The 22,693-nt window shown below is 37.8% G+C and overlaps 3 protein-coding genes across 9 annotated transcripts in view; 1 reads left to right on the top strand and 2 right to left on the bottom strand.

Moving 5' to 3' along the window:
* Positions 1–20: 20 nt before the first annotated feature.
* LOC105226674 (arylsulfatase J) lies at positions 21–12,536 on the bottom strand. Of its 4 annotated transcripts, none has more exons than XM_049452834.1 (9): positions 12,054–12,536; positions 6,518–6,655; positions 5,463–5,622; positions 4,516–4,603; positions 4,276–4,442; positions 3,854–4,078; positions 3,126–3,444; positions 2,631–3,056; positions 21–260 (listed from the first exon to the last, which is right to left on the bottom strand). In XM_049452834.1, the coding sequence occupies exons 2-9, from the start codon at positions 6,641–6,643 to the stop codon at positions 86–88; spliced, it is 1,686 nt and encodes a 561-aa protein (XP_049308791.1). In that variant the 5' UTR covers positions 6,644–6,655; positions 12,054–12,536; the 3' UTR covers positions 21–85. The 4 variants fall into 4 exon arrangements, with proteins under 4 accessions (XP_049308791.1, XP_049308792.1, XP_049308793.1 ...); XM_049452835.1 differs by having other exon boundaries at positions 12,191–12,536; XM_049452836.1 differs by having other exon boundaries at positions 12,221–12,536.
* Positions 12,537–15,999: 3,463 nt separating this feature from the next.
* The window catches only part of LOC105226673 (zinc transporter 9), an 81,095-nt gene continuing 74,401 nt past the window's right edge, over positions 16,000–22,693 (bottom strand). The window contains exons 1-12 of one of the 4 annotated variants that reach the window (XM_011205670.4): positions 20,242–20,609; positions 19,901–20,153; positions 19,743–19,850; positions 19,096–19,674; positions 18,761–19,028; positions 18,562–18,688; positions 18,097–18,503; positions 17,828–18,038; positions 17,643–17,760; positions 17,492–17,566; positions 16,507–16,620; positions 16,000–16,439 (exon numbers count right to left, since the gene is read on the bottom strand). In XM_011205670.4, the coding sequence (XP_011203972.2) occupies positions 16,395–16,439; positions 16,507–16,620; positions 17,492–17,566; positions 17,643–17,760; positions 17,828–18,038; positions 18,097–18,503; positions 18,562–18,688; positions 18,761–19,028; positions 19,096–19,674; positions 19,743–19,850; positions 19,901–20,005 (2,157 nt within the window). In that variant the 5' untranslated portion in view covers positions 20,006–20,153; positions 20,242–20,609 and the 3' untranslated portion in view covers positions 16,000–16,394. Of the gene's footprint in view, positions 16,440–16,506; positions 16,621–17,491; positions 17,567–17,642; positions 17,761–17,827; positions 18,039–18,096; positions 18,504–18,561; positions 18,689–18,760; positions 19,029–19,095; positions 19,675–19,742; positions 19,851–19,900; positions 20,154–20,241; positions 20,610–22,693 lie in introns of those variants that run through there. The other 3 variants (XM_011205669.4, XM_011205672.4, XM_029550364.2) reach the window with 3 other exon arrangements.
* Positions 20,886–22,290, top strand: LOC105226671 (methylglutaconyl-CoA hydratase, mitochondrial). Its single transcript, XM_011205668.4, has one exon. It carries the CDS (start codon positions 21,066–21,068, stop codon positions 21,945–21,947), a length of 882 nt encoding a protein of 293 aa, XP_011203970.2. The 5' UTR covers positions 20,886–21,065; the 3' UTR covers positions 21,948–22,290.

The following is a 22,693-nucleotide window of genomic DNA, read 5'->3' as shown; positions in this document are numbered from 1 at the left end:
TACAATAAAACACAAAAATATTTGACGATTTTTATAAAAAATATTATGATTTTTATTTTTATTTCACGCACTTTTTCTAAAAAGCTCATTTAAGCTCTCCGGCAAGCTGCTGGCTTGTCACTATGTCACCAAAGTTTGTCCAAACATAGTTGTGCAAACGGGGATCGCCACGCGGATCGTCTGGTTTGTTGGAAGCAGGTACGGCAGTCTTATTAAAATGCTCCAGTTGATCCAAAAGTGTCCTGAGTATATTGGGATATCTGAAATTTTTAATTGAGAAAGAAATTTAAATACATTTTCCAAAAGAAAGCATAAAAATGTAAAAGAAACTAATAGTTTATGATAATCATTCAAAATATTTTTAACAAATAATCGGTGCATGTTTTACTTCGAATAAATTAACAAATACGAAGGGTGATCCATTTCGATATTCGCTACTTTTCCAAAGAAAAACACATAAACTTCTATCTTAGTGGGGAATGTTTACTATCATTCCAAAGAACACTCTTTGACATTTATTTTTTGAAGATTATCTTTTTCAAATGTTGGGCGCTGCTACGTCTCAGATGGTCCATTCGTTGAGTTCAATTTTCGATGACTCATTCGAGCATTTCGACCGGTAACTGTCGAATTATACGCGTAATGTTTTGCTCCAAGGTTTGAATCGTAGCGGGAGTGTTCGCCAAGACTTTAGACTTTACATAACCTCACAGGAAAAAATCTAACGGTGTGATATCACTCGATCCTGGTAGCCAATCGACCGACCCAACACGTGAAATTATCTGCTCACCGAAGTGTTCTTTCAATAAATCAATGTGGGAAGTGACGCCGTCTTGTTGGAACCAAATGTTGCCGAGATCACGAACTTCAGTCGGTTATCATGGCGCGATAACTGTCTCCATTGACGATTACGTTCACACCGGCATTACTTTTGAGAAAATATGAACCGATGATTCCACCTGACCACAAAACAAACAATTTTTTGTAGATGAAATGGCAGTTTTTGAATGTCTTCAGGTTGCTTTTCGTCCCAATTACGCCAATTTTGCTTGTTTACATACCCAATGAGCCAGAAATGGGTCTCATAGCTTGAAAACGTCGGTTCTTTCTAAAACTTTTTATGAGTTTTTTGTGCTAATGGGTGACAACAACTTCATTGAGGGAAACCCAAACTCTAAATTGATAGAGCTCGATAAATACTTAATTAAAACGAAAGAGATAAGTTTTCTCATCCTGGAAAAGCCCAAGTAAGGAGATACCAATTGTTAAAGGTTAGGTTATACTGGTGTCTTGCCATACATAAACCTGCTGGTCCTTAGTAATGCCAAATGGAGGTTCAGTTTAGTTTCAAGTATTCGTCATACAGGACGTCAATGCTTTCTGCGAACTTTATGAACAAATTTGATACTTCATCTAGTCCTTTGAAGCCTATGGGATGTTCCATAGTCTCACTCATGCTTACTTCTCTGTCTTTCCATGTATCGTCGTTATTTATGCCCATCCGGCCATTAACCGTCCTGCAGTGCTTTCAAGACTGTGTGAGTAAAACCCATGCGAGTTTTCCTTCAGGGCTATTGCCCATGATATTAGCGATCTTACATGTACTTAAGGTATTCTACTTCGCTTTGATCTGCCTGACAGCTTTCGGAAATTTCATTCTATATCGTTTTAAGTGACTTCAAAATTTTCTGCACTTTTTCGGTAGCTGTTTCAGAATTCCTTTGTGGCCTGAAACCCATTATGTATACTGCTTTTCGGTACCCACTGCATCTACTGCCTCCCTGCTTCTCAGGACATTCTTTAACGTAATGCAATGTAAGATTATTGTCTTGATTTTATGACAGTCAAAACATCCGCTTGGAAGAGACAGTAGTATTGCGGAAGCTTGAAGGATCACCTAAGACCAAGCTTCGAGCTATAGATTCCGACTCCCACTCTATTAGCCATATTTGAACCGTCTGTACAGATATTGTAAATTCTGCTAGAGAGTCGCATGCACCCTCTTTTATGGTGACCTGGAACATTGTCCTCAAATAAAGCGTGAGGATATGTGATCTAATTTGTCCACCTGTCCGCTGCGTATTGGACTCTGCCCAAAGATCCTTGTTGAGGATTTTGTAAAGCTATGCTATGTAAAGCTATGCATCCACTGCAATGTTGATTGGTGGCAGATTAAGCGAGTCACCATATACGCTTTCTGTATGAAATTGCTAACAGTGGTCTACGACAGCAAAACCTCGTAAAACAAGATCCGTCATATAACACCAGTGATAGCCATATCTGAACCCCAGTGTCTTCTTACATGTATAGAGGGCACCATTGACCGTTTTCACTTTCTCCTCTACTTTGCTCTTCCACATAATATTGCTATCCAATCCCAGGTACTTGATTAACTCAACGCCGTTGAATTTCGGGGATATCTATGTCTGGATTTCGTTCCTTCTTTTAAAAAGTACCATATCCGTCTCAGATTGTTCAACAGATCAGCGAACATCCCTATTGGACTGAAAAAAAATTTCGAAACATAGCCTTGAACAATTTTACTACACCACTGACGCCTCAATACATATTAAAACACTCGAAAATCCTAAGATTAAATCTCAACCTCAACGCAGCTCTTGCAAACTTACTTTTCAGCTTGATTATAGTATTCGCAGGGATCATCTCTCACATTATATAAGCACGGCTTCTTCTCCTTATATTCGCATATGTTTGGCGGTGTCTCCATCACACACTTAACCGTCGCAGCCATGCGCATTCGTATTACCTCCGCCACACTGGGTGTCATATTCAAGCTGGCCAAAGCATGACCGACCGGACAACGTTGTAACATCTTCAAATTATATGCACTAGCATTACGTTCGCCCGGCGGACCATACCAACCATTCCACATTAACGGATAATTAGTGCCAAGCACTAACTTCCAATCGCCCATTGTGAGTGCTGCACTGCCCCAGATATCATCGATATTGTGTAGTATAGTGCGACGCGGTGAGGGTTCATCACGCGTAAGCGCATTCCAAATGCTTATGCCATCCAAAGCTGCAGTGTCGTTGCTTTGAGAAAGTATTAAAGAATAAAGATTCTTAAAAACTGTCACCAAAATCTGTGTGCTTGCTACTTACTGCAGTTGCTCAGCTTGCCCGCCAGATGCCGCGCTCAGCAATGTCGGCAACCAGTCTACGATGTGCATACGCTGTTCGGCTACACGTGAACGTTTCTGCAGCCGTGGCGACCAGAGCAACGCTGCGCCACGCACACCGCCCTCCCACACTGAGTTCTTGACACCGCGAAGTGGCCAATTTGAGGCGTGATTCAGGTTGAATCCCTCCGGTGGACCACCATTATCTGTGCTGAAAACAATTATGGAGTCTTCCAGCATTTTGCGCTTTTGTAGTTCCTGTACGATCAGTCCGACCGAGTTATCCAACTGTGTAAGCATGGCTGTATGGAATGACAATGAAAAAAAGTTTAGTTAAAGATTATTATAACGCAGAGATCGTTAAATTTGGCAGTACATTGGCCGGACAATAGTAAACGAAATCTTCTAACCATATCCGTTGATCTAATGACAGATGTATTTCTCTCAAATCATTAATCATTACTCTCAAAAAAAATATACAATATCTAGTTAAATGGCAGGCATTGTTTTCCAGAATGCGCGAGTTTTACGGGGTTAAGAACCTCTTGATCTATTGGTTTTCATCGCTCTAACTCGTTTCCCACTAACTAATTCGCCACTTAAATTATATGTGATACTCCAGCATTGATATAGTCTTATAATCAAGGACTTCAGACCCGAGTTATATCGAATTTTAAGAGTTTTATTATTTTTATTTGACCTTTGGCTTACCCGCAAATCGTCGCCTTCCCATCTCTTTGATATGGTCCAGCTTAGCAACTGCTTCATCTGGCGCTGGCAGTGGGTTATATGGATTGGCTGAATGCACCGCCGCGTGAGCGACGTAAAGAAAAAGCGGTTGTGCGGTTGCATTGTGCGCGGCAATCACACGTATCGCCTCTTCCGTGACTATGTCGGTGGTGTATTTTCCATGAAAGTCGTAACCGATATCCATACCTAGAAACGTCAATATAGAATTAAAAAAAATTTAATGCAGAGTCTTTTAACTCCTGTGAGATCTTTGTAATATTAACCTTAAAAGTACAAGGTCATACACTTTTAATAACGTAGTTTCGGAGTCGTATCCAAAGACACCAGTGCCTGTCAGTTAAATTTTGAAAAATATTTTTTATTATAGGTCTCTTCACAATTACCTTTTCGCATATCTAAGCCCCACATTCCATGCTCCACTGCTGTATGATCGAAATAATCATGATGTCCCGTCCAGAAGCCTACGTGTGTCTTGAAGCCGCGCTGTAAAGGCGTATACACACTTTTGTAATGACCCAAGTGCCACTTGCCGGCGATGTGTGAGGAGTAACTGGGGGAAAAAAAATAAGAAAATCAGGAACAATATCCTAACTCTCAAAGTCGAGTTAGATAGTTGATCTTACCCCAGTTCGTTGAGATACTGCGGCAAAATTTTCTCAGTCAATGGCAGACCTCGCGGTTCCGCGCCATACAGCACCGTATGCTGCATACCTAAAGATAGTAAAAGAAAACCAAAAATTTTAATTTAATTTCTTGAATTCTGTATGGATTTATGTATGGAGTATACATATTTTTATGGACATACAATTTACAAACAGTTAAAAAAAGGTTACTTTACAAATATAGGTGTTTTGAAGTTTGAGACGGCTATTAAGCTTTTCCTCTCAGGAAGGACTTTATTGTAAAAAGAGGTAGATATTTCCAACGGATAAATCAGAATATACAGACAGATAGTTATCAGACCATCGGCGTCGACAGTCGTTGTATATAAAGGGGGATCCATTTCATTTTTAAAGAAAAAACACAGAAACTTCAAATATAATGAGAATGTTTAAAATCATTCGAAAGAACATTCTTTGGTACTTATTTTTTGAAGACTATCTCTTTCAAATGTTGGACGCGGCTACGTCTCAGATGTTACATCCGTTGATTCCAATTTTCGATGACACTTTCGAGCATTTCGACCCGTAATTGGCGAATGGCAAGCCTGATATTTTGCTCCAAGGTCTTAATTGAAGCGGAATTGGTCTTGGTGGCCTATCGACCATCTCAAAACGTGAAATTATTTGCTCACCGAAGTGCTCTCTCAATAAATCCTTCGATTAATGTGATGTGTGGGATTGTCGAGCGGCTTTCAAACTGTATTTTGTAAGCTTATATCCGAGTTGCTGCGAACGGCGCCGAATCGACTCTCCACGGTCTTGAAAAAAGTACCTCTATTTGGATCAGCCGTTATAACATATATCGACCGAAGTCGGTTTTAAAGCTCAGTTATCAAATACTTGGACTAACCAATTGACCTATTTATTTATTTTTAATAACTTAGGATTTATTTTAATTTATATCTCACCGGTATGTATTGGATATTTTCCCGTCATCAATGCCGATCTGGATGGTGTACATATCGGATTTACATAATAATTATTTAATATAAGTCCAGAAAATGCTAATGCATCGATGTTTGGCGTGGGAATTTGTGCTGAACCATGAAAGCCAACATCGTTGAAGCCCTAAAATTTAATTAGAAATAATATAATATGTTCGATAAGTTTCTCTACACAGAGTAATACATAATTTTGTTTATAAATGTATGATCCTACAAGTTTAAATCGCTATCTGAACGTACAAACCAAGTTACGGCTTACGGTTGTCGGAAAACTTTTGCAAGCCCAGGTCAACAGCTTAAAAGTATATACTCCTTCCGGGAAGTAACTGTGTGTTCAAAGTAAGATAGGAACTGTATGATACTGAATCGGTAGAGACAGTCAAAATAATACGGAGGTTGAGGCTAATAAGGCTGAGTAAGGATTCTCTCATTATATTGCGGTCTACCCTTCGACACTTGGATCTCTCGACCATTAGGAAGTTCATAAGATCTAACAGACAATATTTTAGTATGGAGATTTATAATCACTACTAGACAATTATTCTCCTAGTACGAAGAGTTTTAACTGGCTGTTGCTCTGTTTAGCTACTTATTTCTTCAAGCGTTTAGATTAATTAGCTGGTTTCTCCGGTGTATGAAGGACTTCTTAAATTATGAAAACGCAAAATATCTGCTTTCAACTTTCAAAATTCGATCCTCCGATCGAATCTAAACCAGAAAAATCTAACCAGATTAGGACATTCCAACAGTGTGGTCTACGTTACCGGAACTGACCCGGTTTTTAATCAGGCAAAGGACTGTCAGATATATTAGATCGGAAGCATTACTCCAAATTACTCCAGAAATCTTTTCTGTTGCAACCGTAACAACAACAACATGTTTTGTAACCAATACCACATATTGAATTGTGAACTCCCTATATCCCTTTGAAACGTTTTCCATGCTTAAGGTCTTCGGAAAACTATTTATAAAACTTTAAAGAAATTTAGAAATCAAAGAAGAACATCAAATTTACTTACCAAATCATCTGCCAAAATAAATATAATATGTGGTCGCTTCTCCTCAAGATTCTCCGCGCTGTTTTGCGACAGGCAAGCGGGTATACTTAGTAAAAATATTACATACAGTATTTGCGTAAATCTCATTTTGTTTTGATGCTGAAAAGAAGTATAGAATAACTACATATATAATTATTTCGATGAGAATCGAGTTTTTGACAAATAAAGACTCATATGAATTTGGTTTGAATACTTTGAAAATTCTATATAGCTCAGAATTCTTTCATACGAAATTACAGTTAATAACTGTGGCTTGAAAAATCACACGTGTTTTCCCAATACTATGAGAGACTTGAAAGTATTTAACAATGTTTTGGTCAATTTGATGATTATAAAGTTATGATATGATCTCTATATACCCACTAAGCCTTAGGGAAATTCAATATTATGACAGATCAGAGATTCAGAACTTTAGTTTCGAGTTACGTCAATAAATGTTAAAACACCTTTGTTGAATAAAACATAACTCTGAGTATTATCGCTTATAAGATCAGCGATCAGTACATCAGTAGAAAAGCTAACGTTAATAACCTAAGGTGAGAGCAAGAGAGGTAGAGGTAAGGAGATGGAGGAAGAGATTAAACGGAAGCAGAATCGACAATAGCTTGCTGTTTCGCAGGTTTTTGAATGATTGCAGTATATCAAAGATTATTTTAGTAGTTTGTGTAAAAGTCCTTTGATCTTCCAAATTCGTCTTTTTCTGAATACATACATATATCTCATAAGAAATTTAGGTTTTTTTAATAAACCCTAGTATTATTATATTATTTTCCAGAATTTCATACAATAATTTAAATGTATTTTTATGCAACAGAACTGACCAGGGTATATTTAGTTAGTCACCAAGTTTGTAACTCCCAGAAGGAAATGTCGAAAACCTTACAAAATATAACCATAAGAGATTAGTATGACGTGCTGGATTGATTAAGATATTTATGTATGTGAACTAGTCCCTAATTTCCGCGATATCGATCTCTAAGAATGTGCTAATTCATCGGAGCGGCCGATATCGGATCACTATACCATACAGCTGTCATACCAACTGAACCATCAGAATAAAGTATTCGTACTTGTGTGGAAGACTTTTTCATTTGACAAGCCATTTTCACAAAAGTTTCAAAACAAAAATTTTGCTTGGGTTGTTGCCTAAGGTGCTACCCGTCTGAATTTCTCGACCTTCACTTGCCGGATGCAGCTGCCAAAGCTTTGACAATGACTCGCTTATCACTTGTTTGTAACTACATTTACATATACAAGTAATATCCAATATCGACGTGATCTTCAATTCCGAGTTTATGCACATACTTACTTACATACAAATATTTATATGTATCTGTTTTTATGCGGAAATGTAAGTATTTATCTAGTAACAATTAGTCAAAGTGCACTTGACTATTGAAATTTAAGAATATAATTATTTATAAGTAGAAGTACATACTTATGTAAATTGTACTTCAAGGCAAATGAATCGGGTCGCTGCCTATACTTACATAAATGCCTGTAAATACCATGATACTAGAACTTTTTTCATTGGGGGTATTCTCACATTTGCTCGCCTGGATTTGCTAATTTACGAGGGCAAGAAATAATATCTGCTGTCATCAAACAAACAGTCGTCGTATTCACGACTTGGCTTCTATGTCATTGTTGACAGTCATAATTTCGAAGTCGAAGAATAGTATATAACGGGTTTTTTTAAATAGGAACCCTACAAAAATAGACCGTAAGGAAACAGCAAACGACGCCATATTTTTTCCGCTCTTTTGACATTTCTCTTCAGGTCCAACAACCACTTGAAATTATTGAAATTTGCTACAGCGCTACATCAATACAATTTATGGTCTTCATATACGTCCTGTCAGATCAACAAGTAAGCGTCTAGTGGAAAAATTTGAACCCACATCCACAGTAAAAAATTTTCCCGTGTCAGTGAGACAAAGAAGTGCCCCTAGTGTCGAGAATATTGCAACCGCTAGCGCATCAATTGCGGAAGACCCAAATCAGTCTCTCACACGTCGTTCTCAAGCGTTGGGCATCTCTGCGTTGTCGTTGTGGCGAATTTTGCGAAAAGTGCTTGGCCTACATCCTTACAAGATCAAACGCAAGAAGAGAAGCTGCTTGACTACCATGATTCGGATTTTCATGTAAAAATCATTATCAGCGATGAGACTCATTCTTGGCTGAATAGCTTCGACAATAAGCTAAATATGCGTCATTGGTCAGGCAGCAATCCACACGTACTCCATGAGTCACCATTGCATCCCGAAAAAATTACAGCTTGGGGCGGTTTATGGGCCAGCGGTGTCATTTGGCCGTACTTCTTCCGTAATGATTAAAACCTGCACGTTACTGTTAACGGGAATTGCTACCGCTCAATGGTAACCGAATATTTTTGGTCCGAATTGAATGATATGGACTTGGGCAATATGTGGTTCCAATAGGACGACACAGCGAATGTCACAATCGATTTAACAAAAACCAAGTTTGGTGAACGTGTTATCTCACGAGACGACCCAGTCAATTCGCCGCCTCGGTCGTGCGATTTGACGCCGTTAGACTATTTGCTGTGGGACTATGTTAAATCTATGATCTATGCCAACAAGCCAGCGACGATTGATGAACACCGTACGAGCTCTGCTCTTATTGAGCTCTGTCAAGTTTGGTTTCCAATCCAATCAATGTTTAGGACGCTTGCATTAAGTCTGAACGTATTCTCATAACATCATTGGCTGGGCACGACAAGGCTTTTTCATTATTCCTAAAACGCGATTAGAAAACTTGTGGATGTGAAACAGCAATCCGTAAGTGGAAGATTTTGTTTGTATGAAGAGATCACCACAAATAAACATATCCCAAAGTTCTCTTTAAAATATTTTTATTCCAATGGATACAGACCCTTTGTACCTCGTATGTAGAAAGTAGGAAAATATAGGTTGCGAAGTATAAGGCTATTAAGTATTTAAAAAACCTTTATCCATATTATGAAAGCCCACACATTGTTAACGCCTGAATGAGACCATTACTTCACTATTTTGTAAATAAAATAGAGACTATATCTATAATATACTGTTTATACATATGTTTAAACAATCAATAAACAAAATTGTAAGATACTTTACTAAATAAAAAGAAAGCATTGTACTTGAGAGTTAGCAAACACGGTGAAAAATACTGCTCAACTTCGCAATATTGAACGAGTAGATTGTAACTAGACGTCAATATTGCAAGATACAACAATCTTTAAATAGAAAAATAAAACTAGCTGATCGCTATTTTCTAGTTAACTACTGATTGGTAGTAAGCAATGTAAGGTTAGTAGTCAAACTTTGCCTTTGATAATTTTCCTCATTTTATTATTAGCCCTTAATTAGTGGCACGATTATACGGGCCTCTCAAAGGTCATGAGTGCGTAATATGAGATACGTGATACTAGAACTTTTTTCATTGGGGGTATTCTCACATTAGCTCGCCTGGGCTTGGTAATTTACGAGGGCAACACGAAATATCTGCTGCCATCAAACAAACAGTCGTTGAATTCGCGACTTTGCTTCCATGTCATTGTTGACAGTCATAACTTCGAAGTCGAAGATAATTTCCTCTATCTTGGAACCATCATTAACACCAACAACAATGGCAGCCTCGAAATCTAATGCAGAATCACTCTTGCCAACAGGTGCTACTTCGATCTGGGTAGGCAGTAGAAGTAAAATCCTCTCTCGACGAAAAAAGAGCAAACGCTACAAGTCACTCATCATCCCTTTCCTGCTATATGGTGCAGAGGCATAGACGTTGACAACATCTGATGAGTAGGCGTTACGAGTTTTCGAGAGAAAGGTTGTGGGGAAAATTTATGGTGCTTTACGTACTGGCGACGGCGAATACCACAGTCGAAATACATAGTTCAGCGAATGAAAAGACAGTGTCTATGATGGTCATGTCATCCGAATGGATGAAAACACTCCAGCTCTGAGAGTATTCGACGCAGTACCCGCAGGGGGACGCAGAGGGAGAGAAAGACCTTTCCTCCGTTTCTTTTTCATAATGAACCGGCTTTTTTCGGAATGACATTTGCAAATCTTGAAAATGTATATCCAAAGTAATGATTCGGTTTAATTCGCTGCGTCCGGAAATTCGAACGAGCATGGATTGGTTTCGCAGCACGTTTACTTTAGTGAATACTGCGCGTTCTCAGAGACGCCAAACAGTGCGCACCAAGATGTTATTGCTGCTGTGGTCCACTGTACAGAAGACCGGAATGAGTCCGGCTGTCATCGCGGACAACAACTGGAGCTCTGTCCGGGCACTTAAAGCAAGATTTTGCGAAAGGATCTTTGTTTGCGGGCGTACAAAGTCCAATCCGTAGAATATTAGAGTCAATGGTAAACGCTTGATTAATAACTTTTTCGTGTCATCTCTGAAGGATGTGTATGAGAACGACCTTTGGTTGCAAAAAGACGTAACTACATGCCGTCACAACGAAACCATGAATATATTTAAGCAAACTTTTGCTGAGCACATTATCTCGAGTAGTAGGCCTGTCGCGTGGCCAGCAAGATCGATTTAACTCCGCTGGACTATTTTTTATGCGGTAATGTGAAGTCGCTTGTCTACGCAGATACAGACAGCACGATTGACGTCTTATCTTCCAAGATTATTCGGCGCATTATTATTGACTTACTATGAAAATTGGGCCTCTCGGCTGGAATCTTTTCGAGCGGTTGCGGCGCTTACTTGCCTGAAATAGTTTTTAAAGTACAATGTCAAACCCTTTTCTATATAACACAGCTAAAGTCTAGGCCAAAACATTAAATTTTATTAGCTAATGGTGTCTGAACATTGATTCAAATTAATAAAAAAAACCTGTGGAAGCAACAAAAGAGAAGAAGGAGAATATAAACTATAAAACTTAGCAAAGTTTGGGAAAATCATTCGGTGGATTATCCTCTTAAACCACGCTCCCATCACAGTCGGGTCTACATAACCGGAACGAGTGATACAAATCGGTTCATTAGTCCAAAGATGTACCACAAATGATCTACCTATCACACCATGATATTGTTAGACATGGTAATGCTTCACAAGATGAAGTCTAAGAGAAAATCTTGTTAGGCTGAAATATGGTGGTGGTGTCTTTAGAAGCTTGTCGAATTTTCGGAGCATTAACATCCTCACTAAACAACTGAATGGCTTCTTTTCTTCTTTTAGATATACATACATACATATGTATGTATAAATTTCAGAAACCTAGAATCAGACAGACAGTGTTAGCGAACCCAACCGTCAGACGAAAACGAAAAATTTCCAAGTATACTAATTCCGATGCGTGTTTATGAGAAGACGTGAATCGATCCGTTTATACAAAACTTTGATTTTTTACACTTTATCCCGCAAATTACAAATCTGACGGCTTCCTGTCACTATTAGTTGCCACTTTATGCGCTAAATCTGCACTTTTTGCCATTTTTCCGTGCGCGAACTGAGCCGTGCGGCAACTTACTTAATTTATTCTGCAGTCGATTTCATTGAGTAAGCATTTATTTTGTTGTTTTTATTATTGGCTTAATAAATTAACACTCCTTTCCTTGATAAGGTAGTCGGCAATTATCAAAACAAAAATATTCTTTTCTTTTTTACCGTTTAATATAGTATTTTTTGTTTATTTACATTCGTTTAATGCATTTCTATGTTATTGTTATAATTGTTTTTTTATTTCACTGAAATTTTTTCACGTTTCGCACACACTAACTTTCGACCGAAGCATGTGAAGGTATATGCTCTTATCAGGCGCGAACGCGCTCCATCATAAAAGGTCTCTCGCAAATTCGCTTTGAACAGTGGCTCTACCTTTTAAGTACGACAAATCGTTAAATTAATTTATTTCGTTAGTCTTTTCTGCTACTTTGTTGTTGTACACTTATTGACAATTGTCTTTCGGAGCCACTTACTGCCGTTGGCGCGCACCGCTAAATTCAAACTGAATTGAAAGGCGGACCAGCGGCTAGCGTAATCCAGCGCTGGCGAGCATAATGTGCTAAACGGTGCGCTGCAGCCACATGTGACAGGTGTGGGCCGGAATTCTCAGCTATGTGAAGTTGAGTTGAGTTGCCTTTAAAGGAGATGTTATGAAATGACAGCTGGACTTAGTATGGTAATTAAGTGACCGCAGTGAAGGAAGGTGATTTGATAATAGTGGATACTTTTTTATTATTTAAAGAAATTATTATGAATAATGAAAACTTCGAGAAGAAGTATCATGTTGATTTTCTCGCAGATACAATTGAAGACCAATACCGACTCCTTCCCTTGAATTAACAAGTCTCAAGACAGTCGGATCTAAGTAACCGGAACGGACCCGGCTTATTATGCGGCCAAGGACTGTCAATCAACTCGGCACCATTCCTCGAAACTACTTCAGAAATGTTTTCAGCTGTTATGAAAAATACTATCCTAACTCTACTGCTTCTTCGAATGGTCCTTAAATATTAAGAGATTCCGCTGTCTCTTAGTTCGCTGAACTATGTCAATGTCGTTGTTTATCTCATACAATTCATCATTCCATCGAATACGATATTCGCCGTAGTCAACACGCAAGGCATAATACCATAATCTGCCGCAGAACCTTTCTCTCGATAACTCGTAACGCCGACTCATCAGGTGATATCATTGTCCATACCTCCACACCATATAGCAGGATGGGGATAATAAGCGACAGGTAGAATTTGGTCTTTGTTCGTCGAGAGAGAACTTTACTCTCTCTCTATCTACAACTCCTAAGTTATGACTGTCAACAGATGATGTGGAAACCACGACGAGCCTTACCTGGTCAGTTGTTTATTTTTCAGACCTAAAGCCACACTAATAAGGTCCAATCAGTTTATTGATGGTGGGCTTCAGTCTTTCACACAATACGCTCGATAGAACCTTATATACGATGTTGGGGTGACTTATCCCACTGTAGTTGGCGCAGATTGTGGGGTCTCCCAGGTCGTCAAGCGTGCTTTCGTCGGACAAAGAAGCTCCTTATCAGTTCTTCGTAGCCGTATTTGAAAAGCCCAGGTCTTCAGTAACTAATATGGTTTATAGTTCAAGATCATATTTTCTAATAATCGAACGTCTTGTTTTTCGATAGTATTTTTTGTTTGTTGCTGTGATTTCTGAGTATTTATAAAGACCTTTAAAAAAGCATTTAGTACTGTGAATACTATGAAGAATATAACTAATGCATTCTTTACTGTTTATTAGTGTCGTCGTGGTAGTTGGAGGCTCGTCGAGTGAGGTCTCTGCTTAGGGATGTCTTAGGTTTGAGAAGTGGGAATGTACCCGAAATCTCAAAGATACCGTAGAGAAACCTAAACCCAAGAAGAATTCAAATTTTGGTTATGGAACTTGGTATCCCGTTATGCGCCTCTAACAACAAACCGGTATAGCATTTCTCGTTAGCCTTCCAATTAAAGCTGTTATGAACGATTAGCTGAGAAATTTGCATGATAAAATGCCGGCATCGCCTACGTTCAATGGCTTAGGGAACTCACAAGCGTATAAAAATGTGCATATGTATATTTATATATGTACATATGTATATTCAAGTTTGTAATTCAAAATGTAAACAAAAGCAAGCGAGAGAATAATTGTTTATGTTTACAATTTAAGCGAACGCGGCGGGTGCGGTGGGCGTGGCATGCAAATTGACGTGTCGGAAAGTAAGAGTAAACAAAAGTGACAGCATCTCGGCATCTCAAGGCACTTGCGAACATATGCGCGTATATACATACATATATAATACAGTACTTACATACTCGTATGTACTTTCATATGATTAAAATAAATATAAATTAATAGCTTGCTCCTAGAGATCGTAGTTGGAAAATGTGCGCGAATGAATGCGAGGAAAATGGTTTCACTGAACTCGTTTGAACCGAAATATGAAATTATGGTATTTAAACTCAGCGTATGGGTTTTAATAGGTGATATAATTGGAAACAGTTTTTTCTGGCCTAAATTATAAAGGGTTCACTTTTAAGAGTTACAGTGTTTGAAAGCGAAGAAAGGTACATAGGTTAGATAAGGTTCATATTCATAGAGTCACGAAAAATACCATTTGGACAGCTATTTACCATTTGGAAAAAAATCGAGGTTTCGAAAAAAAATCGCTCTTTAAAAAATTCAAGGTTTTGGAAAAAAATTGAAATTTTGAAAAAAAAAATATCGAGTTTTTGATAAAAAAATTTCGAGGTTTTGAAAAAAATTGGTTTTGATTAAAAAGTTCGAAGTTTTGAAAAAAACTTCGAGTTCGAAGAAAAGTTCTAGGTTTGGATAAAATTCGAGGTTTTGAAAAAAATTCGAGGTTTTGAAAAAAAGCTTCGAGTTAGAAAAAAAAGTGCGAGGTTTTGAAAAAAAAAATCGAGTTCGAAAAAAAAGTGCGAGGATTGGAAAACAAATTCGAGGATTTGAAAAAAAAGTTGAGGTTTTGAAAAAAATCGGAGTTTTGAAATAAAAAAAAACGGGGTTAAGGAAAAAATCGAGGTTTTGAAAACAAAATAGAGGTTTGGAAAATAAGTCGAGGTTTTAAAAAAATTCGAAGTTTTGAAAAAAGTTGGAGGTTTTGAATAAAAAGTTCGAAGTTTTGAAAAAAAAGTGCGAGGTTTTGAAAAAAATCGAGTTCGAAAAAATAGAGGTTTGGGAAAAAATTAGAAGTTTTGAAAAAAATTCAATGTTTTGAAAAAAAATTGAAGTTTTAAAAAAATAAAGTCGAGGTTCGGAAAAAACAAATTCGAGGTTTAGAGAAAAAAATTCGTGGATTGAAAAAATTTCGAGGTTTTAAAAATAATCGAGTTTTTGCGACAAAAATCGAGGGCAAGGTTTGAAAAAAAAACTTTGAAATTTTGAAAAAAAAATCGAGATTTTGAGAACAAAAATTCGAGGTTTTCAATAAAGGTGCGAGGAAAAAATAGAGGTTTGGAAAAAAAATTCGAGGTTTTGAAAAAAAAGTTACAGGTCTTGAAAAAAATCGAGGTTTTGTAAACAAAATCGAGATTTTGAAAAAATTCGAGGTTTTGAAAAAATTTCGAGGTTTGGAAAAAATAAATTCGAATTTTCGAAAAAAGAATTTCGAGGTTTTGAAAAAAATTCCAGGTTTTGAAAAAAATTCGAGGTTAGAGAAAACCAATTCGTGGTTTGAAAAAATTTCGAGATTTAAAAAGAAGTCGAGTTCTTAAGAAAAAAAATCGAGAGCAAGGTTTGAAAAAAAACTTTAAAATTTTGAAAAAAAAAATTGAGTTTTTGAGAACAAAAATCGAGTTTTTGATAACAAAAATCGAGGTTTTGAAAAAAAATTTTACAAACTTCGAACTCAAAGAATGTTGCTTTTCAAAATACTTTGCAATATTTTAGTGCAAAACTGGGCGAATTGAAGCAACTAAAACACCAACACCAAAAAAACACAATTTACATAAACATAATTACAATTTTATTATCATCATTTTGTTCCTGTATATAATAGTCGATGAATTGGATTTAGCTTTTATACCAAAATAAATTAAGTTGCTTCTTTAAGTTAAGTATAACAGTAAAATAATTATTAATTCAAGCATAAATAAAGTAAAATTATTGTGGTTTCACAGCATGAAACTTAGATAACGTTTCTAGCGTCCAAATTGCGCGTCCATATCAATTAAAAGTAGCACTCTTCGCTTATATACAACGAACGGTACCACAACAGCATGTGCAGATTGAACATAATGAGTATACACGTACATACATATGTATGTTTGAACCTGACGTTTTGACCGTTGCGCTTTATACACTAAAGTAAAGTTAAATGAAAGACTTATTAAGCAGTTTACAAAATCTCTAGATCACAATGTCGTATTTCGGGGAATTTTTTCTGTAAAGAAAAGCGGCAATACAATTAATAAAAATAATTATAAGCAAGAAAATAGGTAGTTGCATACCCTTAGCTTCATTTCTATTCGATCAATTTCGCCACCCATGAGGTCAACAATATTTTCGCCGTGCTTCAACAGAAACTCCTCTAGTTCTTCAACTTTTTGGAATGATTGTACCGTCTAAAAGGAGTTACAAAAAAAATTGAGGTTAGAAAATGTTTAACAACAATATTTAGTTAATAGTGAAACAAGAAAAAAATTTTGTATGGCAGCTATATGCTATAGTTCTTCGATCTGAACAATTTTCTCAGAGTTTTTAACGTTGTCTTGGACAATAACCCATGCCAAATTTCGAGACGATATCTCGGCAAATAAAAAAGTTTTCCATACAAGGAGTAGATTTTGAGTGATCAGTTTGTATGGCAGCTACATGTTACAATGGTTCGATCTGAGCAGTTTCTTTGGAGTTTATACCGTTGTTTTGGACATACACCTGTGCCAAATTTTTTTAAAATAACTGGTCATTAAAAAAAGTTTTCCATACAAGGACTGGATTGCGTTTGATTATTTTGTAGGGCAGCCATATGCTATAGTGGTCCGATATCGACGTTACCGACAAATGAGCAGCTTCGAAGACACCGTTTATGCGGTAAGAGCCGAGTTAACAACAGTACGCCAGTCATTTCTTCTTTTCACAAAGTGGCGCAAATGGGAAACTCTTTTTTAATGCGTTTGCCATGGTCGTCATCAAAAGGGGTTTCTCTTCCAGAGCTATTGTTTCATTTTCATTGGGAACGTTTTTTTACGTGGCGGGTCCCAAACCCAGCGCACAACCCTGAGGAGGAATTCGCATTCTCACTTTAGCTCCCTTTCAAACGATTATTCTTTGGCTACCCAGAGGATACTTGGTCTAAGACCGGAAGTTGTGTGCTGCTTGAGTCGTATGTAAAAGAATCGTTTCTGGTCACTACAAAGTGAATGGCACTCAGAGAACTTTCCACACTTGCTGAACTTTTATGTTGCTACAATAACAATGATGAGCATTACTTACTCTCAAGAGATCGTTCAATTCCTGTTTATCCAAATATGAGCGCGTTAACTCACGTCCATCAAAATCCATTTCGGCCTACAGAAAAAATATGATTAAAAAGTATAAAATTTTAGCACAAATTTACCACATTTAAAGTACAAGTTTCACTCACCTTGTAACGCACTAGAGAATTGCCCATATCAATGCCTTTGACATCGTGTATGGCGCGTATCATCACATCGCTTTCCAGCTCAGCGTTTATCTTATTCAACAAATCCTCTGATATGGATCTTGAAACGACAATAAAGCGCCGTTATAATTATGAATGCAAATATATTTTCCTAAAACAACACTTACTTGCCCACCAGCGCCGTGGCATTTGTGTAGATAATAAAGGAGGCTACAGCGCCTAAAATGCCGCCCACCAACAACGAGCCAACGGCATCGAACACCGGCAAGCCGGTAATTGAAGTGAGACCCATGCATGTGGCGGCTACAGCCACGCTGGTCACAGCGGCAGCATCCTCAGTGAGCACAACATTAACACAGGGATCTTTGCCACTCAACACTGCATACAAATTGTTAATAAAAAGTAATTATATAATTCATGTAGCTTGAGAACGCACCATAATCCTTGAACGACACACCGCTACACTTAGCAGCGCGTTGTAATTCGTTTAACGCCACGATGAGTGTGGCACCCTCAGACACCAGCGAACCGCCGAGTATGAAGAAAGCCCAAAAGAAATTCTCTACTGGTTCTGGATGCATCAGACCCGTTATGCCGTGATACACCGATAAGCCAGCGCCCACACAAAATATGCCCACGCCCGAAATGAGCGAAGAAACATACTTCATATTACTATAGCCATACGGATGGTCCGAATCGGCCATTTGTGTTGACTTGTGTATGCCATAAGCTAAAATTAGTTGGTTTATTGTGTCGGCCAGCGAGTGTATGCTCTCGGCAAACATGCTGTGAGAGCCCGAGTACACCCAACCGCAGGCTTTGAAGAGGAAATTGAGGCCGTTACTGTTGAGAAATAAATCAAGATTTATGACAATCTCTGATTATTGGACGCATCACTTACATGCCAATCGCAATCAACACTACTTTGCCCGATTTGCCGGTCAAACCGGGTTCCGAGTCAACCACCACTGTACGTGCGCCAATTTCACGTCGATAGTCACGCAAGCGGCGCTTCACTGTGAACAGATCTGTAAACCAAAATAGACCACAAAAAGGCATGATTACGATTGGTCAGTTTTTATGACCGATAATATAATTACTTTGCTGATGCTTCTTGCGTTCTACTTCGCGCTTCAGCTGCTCTTTAAGCAAATTCTCACGTGAGCCCCACACACCGATCGCCTTCGCTTCGACATCTTTACGCCAATACACCGTTATAGGTGGCTCCTGTTCGTATGGCGAACGTCGTTTTATCTTAGATAGACTTTCCAAATCTGACGCTTTCAGCAAAAAATCGCTCATAGCACGTGCAGGAGTTATGAAATTGCGTTCCAAAGAGGAACGATTGAAATCCACCAAAACTCGTTTCTATAAATTGTACGAAAACAAGATTATGTTATATGGATAGTTTAATAAGTTTGTTGGGGCTTCTTACCGGCTTCTGCACCACAACCTCGGCAACTGGTGGGGTAGCTTGCTTTGTTTGTTGCACAACTGTTGTTGTTACTGTCGCTGTGCCAATATCCGTTGTTGTGGTCGTAACGACTTTTGGTTTTGGTTTTGTTGCTTTTGCTATGGCCGCTTTGGCGTTAGCCGTTGCAGCTGCCATTGTCGCTGCAGTGGCCGCTGCATCGATTGTGGGTGATGTCTGCAGTTGCGCAGCGGCTGCTTGCGCGGTCTCTTTTAGCACATCATTTACTGGTAATTTCGCTGGTGGTATTATTGTGTCTGGCACAACAGGTGGTTTCGTTTTCTCGAAAACTATATCATTTATTTTCGAGCCTTCTATGGTGGCAGTGATGGAGAGTATGCCTTTTTTGGTTTTCACCTCCATCGTTTTAGTTTCGCTGGTCTGCACAGCGTCGGCCGCCACAGATGCGCTATTGGTTGTGGCCGATTTCATAATTTGCTTAGGTTCTGTAGCGGACTTTTTGGTAGTTTTAACTTTTGACGTCGCCTCATTGCCAATACTGGCGGACGAACTGGATGCACTGGTAACAGCAGCAGCTTCAACCTAAATAAAATGTATATGTATAAAAGAATAGTTTTTACAAAAATTTTGTTTAAAAGGAACTATGTTACCTTCTTCGAGGAGGAAGCGCAACGCAAGTGTTGCTCATTGACGAATTTATTTGAAATTCTGCTGTATGTAAAACTAAATGCATTATTACACGACAAGTGTTGATTAAGCTGTAATAAATATGTATTAATTATTTTACAACTAAAAATTTCAAGCTTACCTTTTCAATGGATACAATATTTCTCAAGGCATGCAAGCTCCGTCGGCCCAAGAAATGCTGCCGCACGCGCAGCACACGCACAATTTCAGCTGTACGCGGCAGCATTTTGTTTTGGCCGTTACAACAGTGAACTGTGTTAGTTAGGCGTTCCGTATAAAATTAGTTGCGTGCAGAGCTGAAAGTACTTTAAATGAAGTTTTTAAGATTTATACTCTTTGTAATGATGCACGCAATTAGATTTTATTTTGCTTCACTGTGGAATATAAGAAAACAATGAATCACTGCCATGGCATAAAGCAGACAATAACATTTTTTTTCTGAAAAGTTTTTGGTGCACTTACAAACCTCTTATTATGCTAAAAAATTAAATGTGATGGGTTTGTACTAATTGGCTAATTTATTTGCTTTCGAAGTGTTTGTATAAAACATTCCTTCGCGTTTATTCTTCCTTTTTTTTGCCTTCAACAGTCGTATAATTCAGGTGAACTACGTCATCAGCCAAACAGCGTAAAGAAGTTTGTAGAATTTGCAACCAATGAAATACTAAATTTTATAAGCTGATATTTAACTTCTAATCACTAATTATTGTATGAATTTACTATAAACAACATGCCTTAGTCTTGAAAACAATTTTATAAAATTTTGTATTAACTTTAGTAGCCGTAGCTGCTTCTTTAAATTTCTTTAGTGTCAGTTGAATTTGACAACATACCGCATCATTGTTTTTATACGCTTTTTGTTTTTGTCTAGCCAATGCACACACCATCTGATAACATTCCAACATTCACAATAGAGTATTAATTTCCCATTTGAGTGAAACAATAGAAATAGTAATATGTGTATGGCATACACCTAATCATTTATTAATTGTTATTATTATTATAATTATAATTCAAAATAAAAATATTTACTTACATAATGTTCTCCAATTACAATAAAATATTAATTAAAATTACAGATTTTGTTATCTTGTTTTACCCTATAGCTTTACGCATTTTCTTTACTACACTTTTCTAACAGCTGTTTTGCCTATTATTTGTTTTGCTTCCATTATTCCACATTTCAACCGGTCTTTGACAACAGCGTGCTCGTCATTGTTTTATAATCACTTTTTATAAAGTTTATTATTTTCTAATATAAACTAACAAATCTCTACCAGAACATCATGTTGCGTAGCCTTACTCGACTTACGTCGCCCACATTATTCAACACACTACGAATTCGTGGTTTTGCCACAGCGGAATCTGGCAAAGAAGTATTGGTGGAACGCCTGGATGGCGAACGCAAGGGAATTACAGTAATTAGCCTCAACAGACCGCAGGCGAAAAACTCTTTCAGTCGAAGTTTGGTGGAAGCTTTCGAGGGTGTCATAGAGGAACTGGAACAGGACAATGGTTCTAGATGTGTGATTTTACGTAGCTCATCGCCTGGCATCTTCTGTGCTGGTGCTGATCTCAAAGAACGAAAAACAATGACGCCAGATGAAGCAGGCGCATTTGTCACAAGTTTGCGTGAATTACTAATGGCACTCGAACAGTTGCCAATGCCATCAATTGCTGCACTCGATGGCCATGCACTCGGTGGTGGTTTGGAAATGGCTTTGGCTTGTGACATGCGTACAGCGGCAGATAATACGAAAATGGGTTTGGTAGAAACACGTTTAGCAATTATACCCGGTGCGGGCGGTACCCAACGCTTGCCACGCATACTGTCACCCGCATTGGCCAAAGAACTCATATTCACATCACGTGTACTCAACGGCAAGGAGGCCAAAGATTTTGGTATTGTCAATCATGTAGTGCCACAAAATGAAAGTGGAGATGCTGCTTATCAGAAAGCTTTGGAAATTGCTGAGGAAATATTGCCAAATGGTCCGGTAGGTGTGCGAATGGCAAAATTGGCAATTGATAAGGGCATACAAGTTGATCTAAACACTGGCTATTCCATTGAGGAAATTTGCTATTCACAGGTTATACCAACCAAAGATCGCTTGGAGGGTTTGCAGGCATTCGCGGAGAAACGTAAACCGGTCTATAAGGGAGAGTAGAGTAGATGTAATAGTAAATTAATAATTGCAAAACAAACACATAAAATTATTATATTTTATTTGCGCGCTTTAAATTTGTCTAACAAATAAAAAAAGAGTAGTTTATAACTCAAAACGCTTTTATTTTGAATGTTTACATTACTATTTTCTTTACATTACTATTATCTTCTTTATTGAAGTGCTGTTGGTAGGCTTATGTGAAGTATGTTGTGTTAAATTGCTAAATGTGTTAAGTTTGTTTTACAGAAAATGCATTTATTTTTATCTTCTTTTTTAATCCATGTAATTTTCCCAAAACATTGTTGACTATGAATTATATATTACAATAAACCGTTGAACTGAATATTAATATTTTTTTAATAAAAATAAAACATATATAAATGGACAGCTTGAAGAGCAGATATTCTTAAAAGTGACTTCCAAGCTCAGACCGCAACCACGGATCGATTTATAAACAGCTGGGAGCTGCATTTCATGGTGCTCGGTGTGTCCACTGAAATTTCCTCTCCTTCAGCCGTGCTCATGGACTCTATACGAATTGTTTCTCTCGTATGTATTTATACCTATCCGCATCCTAAATATCGTGTAGCTCTATAAAATCTATATGTATATTCATAATATTTCCTTTAAAAAAATCTTTAGAATATTTTTATTGCAATACAGTACTTACTTAAAGTGTGCGACACGCGCAAGTCTCTGCAAACAAATTGATAAAGGCAAGCGATGTCGTCAAACAATTCACGAGT

The sequence above is a fragment of the Bactrocera dorsalis genome, chromosome 3 (assembly GCF_023373825.1).
Source record: "Bactrocera dorsalis isolate Fly_Bdor chromosome 3, ASM2337382v1, whole genome shotgun sequence".
In the NCBI taxonomy this organism is placed as follows: Eukaryota; Metazoa; Arthropoda; class Insecta; order Diptera; family Tephritidae; genus Bactrocera; species Bactrocera dorsalis.
This window is presented reverse-complemented; position numbering and strand designations above follow the sequence as displayed.

Excerpts from the sequence above, each read along its gene's own strand:
- LOC105226674 (XM_049452834.1), bottom strand. The coding sequence starts at position 6,643 with ATGAGATTTACGCAAATACTGTATGTAATATTTTTACTAAGTATACCC. Across the intron at positions 4,604-5,462 it reads AAAATATCCAATACATACCG|GTATGCAGCATACGGTGCTG; the intron begins GTGAGATATAAA and ends TACTATCTTTAG. Across the intron at positions 3,445-3,853 it reads GGGAAGGCGACGATTTGCGG|CCATGCTTACACAGTTGGAT; the intron begins GTAAGCCAAAGG and ends CATTCCATACAG.
- LOC105226671 (XM_011205668.4), top strand. The coding sequence starts at position 21,066 with ATGTTGCGTAGCCTTACTCGACTTACGTCGCCCACATTATTCAACACA.